This window comes from Lottia gigantea (genome assembly GCF_000327385.1).
Source record: "Lottia gigantea unplaced genomic scaffold LOTGIsca_2, whole genome shotgun sequence".
Classification (NCBI taxonomy): Eukaryota; Metazoa; Mollusca; class Gastropoda; family Lottiidae; genus Lottia; species Lottia gigantea.
In genome coordinates this window covers 2,036,810-2,047,703 of record NW_008708400.1, presented here as the reverse complement: position 1 = coordinate 2,047,703, position 10,894 = coordinate 2,036,810, and the positions used below count along the sequence as shown (strand labels likewise).

The 10,894-nt window shown below is 38.1% G+C and overlaps 2 protein-coding genes across 2 annotated transcripts; both read right to left on the bottom strand.

Annotated features, from left to right (window-relative positions):
- Window positions 1-2,265: 2,265 nt before the first annotated feature.
- LOTGIDRAFT_103824 (hypothetical protein) lies at window positions 2,266-3,507 on the bottom strand (the record flags this gene model as incomplete). Its single annotated transcript, XM_009053249.1, has 2 exons — window positions 2,266-2,606; window positions 3,357-3,507. Coding segments are annotated over 2 exons (492 nt in total), but the record flags the coding sequence as incomplete, so codon positions are not given.
- A 3,869-nt stretch (window positions 3,508-7,376) lies between these two features.
- On the bottom strand, window positions 7,377-10,516 carry LOTGIDRAFT_152730 (hypothetical protein; the record flags this gene model as incomplete). The annotated part of the gene is made up of 8 exons (XM_009053248.1): window positions 7,377-7,426; window positions 7,681-7,713; window positions 7,962-8,033; window positions 8,251-8,337; window positions 8,535-9,200; window positions 9,666-9,770; window positions 9,906-9,953; window positions 10,138-10,516. The coding sequence occupies 8 exons, from the start codon at window positions 10,514-10,516 to the stop codon at window positions 7,377-7,379; spliced, it is 1,440 nt and encodes a 479-aa protein (XP_009051496.1).
- Window positions 10,517-10,894: the final 378 nt, after the last annotated feature.

The window sequence follows — 10,894 nt, the reverse complement described above, 5'->3', positions numbered from 1 at the left end:
TGGTGTATTAACTGTAACTGTTGACTTTTGGGTTCCACTAGTTACTGGTGAAGTTGGTGTATTAACTGTAACTGTTGACGTTTGGGTTCCACTAGTTACTGGTGAAGTTGGTGTATTAACTGTAACTGTTGACGTTTGAGTTCCACTAGTTACTGGTGAAGGTGGTGTATTAACTGTAACTGTTGACGTTTGGGTTCCACTAGTTACTGGTGAAGTTGGCGTATTAACTGTAACTGTTGACGTTTGGGATCCACTAGTTACTGGTGCAGTTGGCGTATTAACTGTAACTGTTGACGTTTGGGTTCCACTAGTTACTGGTGAAGTTGGTGTTTTAACTGTACCTATTGGCGTTTGGATTCCACTAGTTACTGGTAAAGTTGGCGTATTAACTGTAACTGTTGACGTTTGGGTTCCACTAGTTACTGGTGAATTTGGTGTTTTAACTGTAACTGTTGACATTTGGGTTCCACTAGTTACTGGTGGAGTTGGCGTATTTACTGTAACTGTTGACTTTTGGGTTCCACTATTTACTGATGGAGGTGGTGTATTAACTAAAACTGTTGACGTTTGAGTTTCACTAGTTACTGGTGGATTTGGCGTATTTACTGTAACTGTTGACGTTTGGGTTCCACTATTTATTGATGGAGGTGGTGTATTAACTAAAACTGTTGACGTTCGGGTTCCACTAGCTACTGGTGAAGGTGGTGTATTAACGGTAACTGTCGACGATTGGGTTCCACTAGTTACTGGTGAATTTGGTGTAATAACTGTAACTGTTGACGTTTGGGTTCCATTTGTTACTGGAAAAGTTGGTGTATTAACTGTAACTGTTGACGTTTGGGTTCCACTAGTTACTGGTGAAGTTGGTGTATTAACTGTAACTGTTGACGTTTGGGTTCCAGTAGTTACTGGAGAATTTGGTGTATTAACTTTAACAGTTGACGTTTGGGTTCCATTAGTTACTGGTAAAGTTGGTGTATTAACTGTAACTGTTGACATTTGGGTTCCACTATTTACTGATGGAGGTGGTGTATTAACTAAAACTGTTGACGTTTTGGTTCCACTAGTTACTGGTAAAGTTGGTTTATTAACTGTAATTGTTGACGTTTGAGTTCCATTTGTTGCTCCAGTTAATGGTGGAGTTGTTACTGTACCTGTTGGCGTTTGAGTTCCACTAGTTACTGGTAAAGTGGGTGTATGAACTGTAACTGTTGACGTTTGGATTCCACTAGTTACTGGTGAAGTTGGCATATTAACTGTAACTGTTGAAGTTTGGGTTCCACTAGTTACTGGTAAAGTTGGTGTATTAACTGTACCTGTTGACGTTTGGATTCCAGTAGTTACTGGTGAAGTTGGCGTCTTAACGGTAACTGTTGACATTTGGGTTCCACTAGCTACTGGTGAAGGTGATGTATTAACGGTAACTGTCGACGATTGGGTCCCTGTTGATGTTTGGGTTTCACTTGTTACTGGTAAAGTTGGTGTATTAACTGTAACTGTTGACGTTTGCGTTCCACTAGTTACTGGTGAAGTTGGTGTATTAACTGTAACTGTTGACATTTGGGTTCCAGTAGTTACTGGAGAATTTGGTGTATTAACTGTAACAGTTGACGTTTGGGTTCCATTAGTTACAGGTAAAGTTGGTGTATTAACTGTAACAGTTGACTTTTGGGTCGCACTAGTTACTGGTAAAGTTGGTGTATTAACTGTAACTGTTGACGTTTGGTTTCCACTAGTTACTGGTGAAGTTGGTGTATTAACTGTACCTATTGGCGTTCGGATTCCACTAGTTACTGGTGAAGTTGGTGTATTAACTGTAACTGTTGAAGTTTGGTTTCCACTTGTTACTGGTGAATTTGGTGTATCAACTGTAACTGTTGACGTTTGGGTTCCACTAGTTACTGGTAAAGTTGGTGTATTAACTCTAACTGTTGATTTTTGGGTTCCACTAGTTACTGGTGAAGTTGTTGTCGTAACTGTAACTGTTGACGTATGGGATCCACTAGTTACTGGAAAATTTGGTCTATTAACTGTAACTGTTGACCTTTGGGTTCCACTATTTACTGATGGAGGTGGTGTATTAACTGTAACAGTTGACGTTTGGGTTCCATTAGTTACTGGTAAAGTTGGTGTATTAACTGTAACTGTTGACATTTGCGTTCCACTATTTACTGATTGAGGTGGTGTATTAACTAAAACTGTTGACGTTTGGGTTCCACTAGTTACTGGTAAAGTTGGTTTATTAAATGTAATTATTGACGTTTGGGTTCCATTTGTTGCTCCAGTTAATGGTGGTGTTGTTACTGTACCTGTTGGCGTTTGAGTTCCACTAGTTACTGGTAAAGTCGGTGTATTAACTGTACCTGTTGACGTTTGGGTTCCAGTAGTTACTGGAGAATTGGGTGTATTAACTGTAACAGTTGACGTTTGGGTTCCATTAGTTACTGGTAAAGTTGGTGTATTAACTGTAACAGTTGACGTTTGGGTTCCACTAGTTACTGGTGAAGTTGGTGTATTAACTGTAACTGTTGACGTTTGGGTTCCAGTAGTTACTGGAGAATTGGGTGTATTAACTGTAACAGTTGACGTTTGGGTTCCATTAGTTACTGGTAAAGTTGGTGTATTAACTGTAACTGTTGACATTTGGGTTCCACTATTTACTGATGGAGGTGGTGTATTAACTAAAAATGTTGACGTTTGGGTTCCACTAGTTACTGGTAAAGATGGTTTATTAACTGTAATTGTTGACGTTCGGGTTCCATTTGTTGCTCCAGTTAATGTTGGTGTTGTTACTGTACCTGTTGGCGTTTGAGTTCCACTAGTTACTGGTAAAGTCTGTGTATTAACTGTACCTGTTGACGTTTGGGTTCCACTAGTTACTGGTGAAGTTGGTGTATTAACTGTAACTGTTGACGTTTGGGTTCCACTAGTTACTGGAAAAGTTGGTGTATTAACTGTACCTGTTGACGTTTGGTTTCCACTAGTTACTGGTGAAGTTGGTGTATTAACTGTAACTGTTGACGTTTGGATTCCAGTAGTTACTGGTGAAGTTGGCGTATTAACTGTAACTGTTGACGTTTGGATTCCAGTAGTTACTGGTGAAGGTGGTGAATTAACTGTAACTGTTGATGTTTGGGTTCCACTAGTTACTGGTGATGTTTTAGTGCTTATAGATATTGGTGCAGATACAGTAGCTGTCGGCGTTGATTTCATGCTAGAAGAAGTTGTTGTAGTAGATGGCGTAAAGGCAGTACCAGTTGGCATTGATGCAGAACCAGCAGATGTGAGTGTCGGAACAGTTCCAGTAGGTATTAATGTCGAGACAGTTCCAGCAGATGTTGGCGTTAATCCAGTACCAGTAGATGTTGTAGTTGTTGTCGAAGTTGTAGTGCTGGTAGATATTGGTGTAGATATAGTAATATTAGTTTTTGGCGTTGATGCCGTACCAGACGATGTTGTTGTAGATAGAGTGCCAATAGATGGCGTAAATGCGGTACCAGTTGGCATTGATGCAGTACCTGCAGATGTGAGTGTTGAAACAGTTCCAGTTGGTTTTAATTTCGAGACTGTTCCAGCCGATGGCGGTGTTGATGCAGAACCTGAAGATGATGTGGATGAAGCAGTACCAATCGAAATTGGTTTTGATGCCGTGTCAGAAGATGTTGTTTGAGATACTGTACCAGTAACTGGCGTAAATGCGGTACCAGCTGGCATTGATGCAGTATCTGCAGTTGAAACAGTTCCAGTTTGTGTTAACGTGGAGACAGTTCCAGCAGATGTTGGCGTTGATGCAGTGCCTGCAGTTGTTTGTGTTGAAGCAATACCAATCGACAATGTTGGTGCAGTACCAGTTGGCTTTGATGCAGTACCAGCAGTTGCAACACTTCCAGTTGGAGTTAATTTCGAGATTATTCTAGCAGATGATGGTGTTGAAGCAGTAACAATTGAAATTGGTGTTGATGCCGTGCCAGAAGATGTTGTAGATACAATACCAGTAGCAGATGGCCGAGTGGATGCAGCACTAGTAGGCATTAATGGAGTACCAGCAGGTGTGAGTGTTGAAACAGTTTCAATTGGGGTTAATGTCGAGACAGATCCAACAGATGGTGGTGTTGATGCAGTGGCCGAAGATGATGGTGTTGAAGCCGTGCCAGAGTATGTTGTTGTAGATACAGTACCAGTAGATGGTGTAAATGCAGTACCAGTTGGCATTGATGCAGTACCAGTAGATGTGACTGTCGGAACAGTTCCAGTAGGTATTAATGTCGAGACAGTTCCAGCAGATGTTGGTGTTGATGCACTACCTGAAGATGTGGTTGAAGCAGTATCAATCGAAATTGGTGTTGTTGTCGTGCCAGTAGGTGTTTGTGTAGGTAAAACGGCAGGGGATGTTGGTAACGATACAGTGGCTTTCGATGTGTGTTTTGGTTCTGTAATTGTTGATGTGGGTATAGATACAGTACCAGTAGATTGAGTAGATATAGTGCCAGTAAAAATTGGCGTTGATGCAGGTCCAGTAGTAATAAATGTTGTACCATTAGGATTTTGTGTCGATAAAGTACGAGTAGGATTTAAAGTATATACAGTTCTAGTTGATATTGGTGTAGATACAGTATCAATAAATGTTGATGTAGGGACTGTACTAGTAGGTTGAAGTAGATGCAATTCCAGTAGATGTTGGCTTTGATGCAGTTCCAACAGATGTTGGTGCAGATACGGTTCCAGTAGATTTTTTTGTAGGTACAGTACTAATAGATAATGGTTTAGATAAAATACCAGTGGGTGTTGGTTTTGATACATATTGTGTTGATATTGGTTGAGCATCAATTCTTGTTGACTTATTTGTAGAAATAGTTTTAGTAGGTGTGAATAATGACCTTGCAGTTTCTTTTCTAGTTCCGACAAAAGGCTTATAAGAGGCTTTAGCCTTTGTGGATAACTTTGTTCCAGTAAATGTTTCACCAATCGATAGTGTGTTGTGTCTCGTTGTAGGCCGCAATGGTGTTACTGGACTTCTTGAAGATATAGTCGTGCCAAAAGTCCTTTGCGAAGAAACAGCAGCGGTGTTTGTTGTTTTAGATGCAGTATTGATTGATGTCGGTGCATTGTTGATACTATTTGTTCCTGGTACTGGGGTTCTTGAAATAGATGCTATATTAGGATGTTTGGTAGATGTTTGTATACTTTTATTGTTGATAATTCTGTGCTTGGTTTGAGTTAAGAGGTTTGTATTAGGTGATGGTTTAATAAAATTACTACGAATTGCACTATTTTGTACTGGTTGTTTGTATGCAATTTCATTTATAAAACGATGTCCAAGATTGCTGGTTTTAGGAACTGAATTGGTTTTGCTTGAAACCTGATTAACTCTTGGAGATGATGGGCGTCTATTCGTCTGTGGCTTTTTAACAAACATTTGTACGGGATCCAATCTCGAAAATTCTTGTGACATTATTGGAAAGTTCAATTTTGCTGCTTTGATGCGTTGGTGGAATAATGGTGACCTTTTCTTTACATAAATATTGATGCCTTTGCTAATATTTGGCGTTTGGTTTGATGCTACATTAAAATATATAAAAAATTATGTCAGACAAATCTGCGGTCGATCGAAGACAGAATTCAAGACAGAATTCCTTTTGAAAAAGCATTGCTTTCATACCCACATTCACATTCATGAATAAATTTTTCGTATATATCTTATCTGCATCAAGGGTATTAACTCATTAGCTGCTCATTGAAAAATCGTCATACTCATCCAAGATCTTAGAATAAAATGTGTACCACAATTTGTCAAAATCCAAACAAAATTTCAATCTCTTCGTTTTGACGAAATGCAAAAAAGTCAGCCTTACCTTATGTATACATTAAATATGTAAACAATCACCTATTCTAGTAACCAGATACCACATAACTCAAATTTTAATACATAATGCATAAAAAAAATTCTACTGTGTTCTACATTACTTGTACCAAGTTAGTGATTGATAATTACGTATTTATTAGTAAAAAATTAAGTACTTGGACTTGGTAAAGACACAGCTTATTTTGCAACTGACATTCAAAAACAAAATCTCATCACCGATTTATTGCAGTGGAGCATCAATCTAATAAAGATATCTTTCTTACAAAGGCATTGTTGATCTTTAAATCATCCCCCTTTTGTTGCTTGCGATCTTGTTACTACTGGTACCTACTGCGTGACTCCCTTTTGCTTCAACTGATGTAACCACGACAGGAATAGTGACTATGACCTTCCATCAAAGCTGGCAACTTAATATTGCCCTACACAGTGAATTTGTACGACTTTGTTTTTTGTTTCCAGATAAAATTTGCTTTCTGCTCGACATAAATAAGGCTTCATCTTGCCGTACGAGCTAGTGACGAATACCTTCGCATACAACTGATCTAAACAGGGTGATGGGGAACATTCATGGTTGTTGATATTTGAATTGGGATAAGTTGACATGGGCACAATTCAAGTTAATATACCAAAACCACAAGCCGATACCAATACAAGGAATTTCAATCAAATGAAAAGAAAGAAAGATCAGCGCATGCTGTCGCGGCGCCATCAGTGAAGCAAACATGACTCTTAAATGTTAAAGAACCATAAACCATGCAACATGCCAATATCCAATTAAGCACCATTACATGTGCTAGATTGAGATCAAATTTGTGATTCTCAATTTAAAACAGAAATAGCTTTCGAATTCGAAAAAATTGTGACCTGAATAACGAATAAAATGCTGTGTAAATTTTCATTTCATAAATTTTCAATAAATACTAAAAATTCTGATGAATCTTTCAATACTCTGCCTAATCGAGCACACGTTTCACACCATAGCTATGAATTCTAAAGAAAAATCCATGAAAATGGTCTTAACCTGTAGAACGAGCGCTGTTTGCTTTACTGCTGCCCGCTTGTAGCATAGCTGAAGAAAAGAAAATAAGAATTTCAAAAATTATTAATACATCAAAATAAAAATATAAAAAAATTCATGATTTTTACTAAAATTTGAAAAAGGAAATTAAAATTTCTCTCTTTATTTTCTTTGAATGTAACGTTAGTTAAGGACTATTTCGCGGGTAGGATAAATAAAGGTTAGGTAAAAAAAAACACAAACACATTCTTGATATAAATTCTTTTATTCCAAATATATTCAGGACTGAAAATACACGAATACAGATGAAGCAAACCCTATTAAACAGTACTTTGAAAAGCATCCGGATTACAGTCTTCAAACAAATTTACAGTTATAACTACCATTGTATCATATACATATAATTATGCCATTACTATTTCATAGGTCATTTTGCAATATAATAAATTTCCAAAAGCAATTAAATAATATAGGAGATGAGGCAACAGAAAATCTTTACACAACAGCTAATCCAGAAGCACCCTCTAATCCGGGTATTTCATAAACTGAAAGTAGACAAGGGAATACATTAAAACATTTGTATTTGAAATATACATTAACTGGAATTATTTATATGTTCATGTTTATAGAAAAACTTTATAGTACTGTACATAATTGGATATAAATGCTTTAATTTGACTATGAGTTATCGGCCATTAATGTGTCACAAAATGTTTTGCAATGTAACATGCTAAAACTATGCATAGTATATTGATTATCAACAATAAGTAATCAAAAGCAAGCACATGAAAATACTTACTCGACATGCCATTTGACGGTGGAATATATTGTTCTGAAAATTAAAAAGAAGAAAAGTGACTGAACCAAATACATGTATAAACAATGGTGAATTCGTTTCAAATCTTTGATACTGGTGCTTCAGCAAATTCCTTGTGCGAATATGCATATTCAAAAGTTTTGTTGTGCGAGTTACTTATACTAATTTATCACAATTTTATACCGAAGCCAGTCAAGAATCAACGTGTTAAAGCATCAACTCTGCAAGCCCCATTATTTATCAGATATAAAAATGTTACTGACCAACATAACCTGTGCCTGAATAAGGATCGAAATTACCACCATTATTTACAAAATATGGATCATACTGACCACCTAAAGTAAAAGTAAAATAAAATGAATGAAGTCATTTGAATAGAAACATCTCTGAAGAATATCTAGAGAAAAAGATACGACAGGACCTGATTGTAAAGTAGTGTTTATTGTATTTATTTATGCAAGTTATGCGAAAACAAATGGGTTCCTCAAATGGAAATAAGAGTATCATCGAGATATACTTGCAAGATCGATATCATCGGTGATTCGAACTTACCTGGATACATTTTGTCTATCATATTTTGATTCATTGCTGGATCAACCATTGTTGATTGTCCATTCGTTGCAGTATTTGATCCGGGTTCTAATTTAAAAAAAAAACATATATATTTATGAACGATCACAGCAAAGATTAAAAAAAACTACCAAACTCGGCATCTTATTTTCAGAATTCTTTTTTTAAGTACTAATTATGTAATGCTTAAAAAGGTACTTGCTTCTACCACCGTGATGTTTGAAGTAGATTATTCCCAATGTCGCTGATGTCCCAAATTTACAAACCTGTTAATACTCCGGGAGACGTTCCCATTGATACGCCTACTATTGGTTCCACTACACCGACTGCCTGACTACCTGCTTCAAACGCTGGATTACCAGTTAATCCCTGAACTTGACTACCGCTTCCAGCTACCTGTGCTGCGGCCGATATCCTGGCTCCACCTCCGACAGGAGCTGCAACAGCTGCTACCGGTTCTATAATTGGCTCAACTGGCGTGTTCAGTATTGATCCAGTAAGAAATGTTGATCCTGTGCTACCAATAGATGATCCTGTGCTGCCAGTAGTTGATGATCCCATGGTGCCCAGAGGATATGTTGCTGCGCCTGTGTTACCAATCTGGGAACCTGATACCGATTTGCCACTTGATGATAAACCGGTAGTGCTAACAATTGTTGACAATCCTGTATTACCAGTTACCCCTAACGTTCCGGTTGTGCTGACTGTAGCTCCACCTCCAATGCTTCCGGAAAGAGAAGTGGAACCAGAATTGCCAGTTAGGGAGGTTGAGCCTGAGGTGCCAGTCAAGGCAGCTGAGCCAGTATTGCCGGTTAAATATACTGATCCGGTGCTCCCAGCCAAAGCCGTAGAAGCTGTGTTACTAAAAGAAGGTGATGTGGCAGATATTGTGGATTGAGTTTGGGTCTGCGTCTGAGTACTAGAACTAGATCCTGAAGAAGAAAATCAAATACGTTATTTATATTTTTTGTTACTATAAAATTTGGTTTATTTTGAACCGGATTATCAAATTAAGCACAGGGTAAATCAATCACGATAAATGACGAAACCCAGGCATCGGACTGGCATATGACAACAAACAACGTAAGATGTAATAAGGTCTTTATTTTCAAATAAATGGTATTATTCATAAAGGATCTAATAGTATGATCACATCGTAATAGGAAACGAGAGATTAATTTGGGGAATAGAGTTGGTTAAAATATTCTGAGAAAGAGGGATCTAATTGAGAAAGAGAGGTCCAAAATCATACTACATCATTGAGGAGAGTGTCGCATATACGGTTTCGGATATTGGAAGAATTTCTGTTTTCGAAATGCTAAGGATAAGGATTAAAAGGGGATACCAAATTAAAGGTTAAAAGTGATAGGTTTGAGAGAGAGAGGAACTACTAGTACCTGGGCCAAGGTTAGTTTGGGAGGTTGAAGTAGTGAGAACTGGATCAACTGTTCCTGTAGTTGAAAAGCTAGTTGTTTGACCTGATGCAGCAATACTGGATGATCCTACAGAATATAAAATACAAAATATCAGTATAAGAAAATTGCAATGATAACTTATATCCTGGACCATATATATGTATAACAGTTAAAAGGCATTGTGTTTCGGGTGCATGATGGTGGTAATGGAACGTTACTTACCAGGAGTATTATGTAACGGCTCAAGCTGGAAGGAGGTATGTCCATTGCCTGAATAAAACATATTGTTAAAAAATACGATTGTTCTATTCAAGTTTGTTATTTTTGATAACCTTATACTATCTCAGTAAATATTTTACAGAAGCATTAGTCACTTGGTAGATTTAGTATTTTAAATGTAATGCCCATTAATTTGAATCTTTCAGCATATGAATGTAACTCTTTTAATACTTACTTCCTATGCCCAGTGAACCTGGTGGAATCCCGTTGACACTTCCAGATGATTGGGTGTTAGTACCAATCCCGGTGAGTAGAGGATCATTCAAGGATGTGCCAGAAGCACCTCCAATAGCTAATGGGTCGACCGATTGGCTGTTGGGGAGATTTCCTGCTAATGGATCAACCGCTGCATTGACTGGCAGTTGGTTGTAAGAACTGCTTCCGGTTAGACGATTTGTGGAGGTTGATTGACTGTATGTTCCACTTCCCGTGAGCGCTGGGTCTACCAGATTGCCATTGGTTACCGATTGAGTGATTGATCCACCCACATTAACGAGTGGTTCAGTGGGACCTGATAAAACAACTTGATTAGGTGCCTGAAGTGGATCAACCATCGTTGAAAGTGTTGGGTCAACATACTGTGTTGTACCAGAAATATTAGTGCTGGCAATTTGTGACGTGGGTCCCGACTGGCTAGAGACATGTACAACTTGTGATGTTGTGCCTGATTGACTGCCTTTGACGGGGTCAACATACTGTGTCGTTCCGGATGATAAACTGGATCCGAAGTTTAATGGATCGACAATGGATGTAGTTGCTGACTGACTACTGGTTGCTGGGTCTACATACTGATTAGAAAGTGATGATTGGCTTTTGACACTTCCTCCAGTGATTAGGTCAACATATTGTGTAGTTCCCGACGATAAGCTGGCACCGGCAAGTGATGATTGACTGCCTTTGACGGGGTCAACATATTGTGTCGTTCCTTGTGA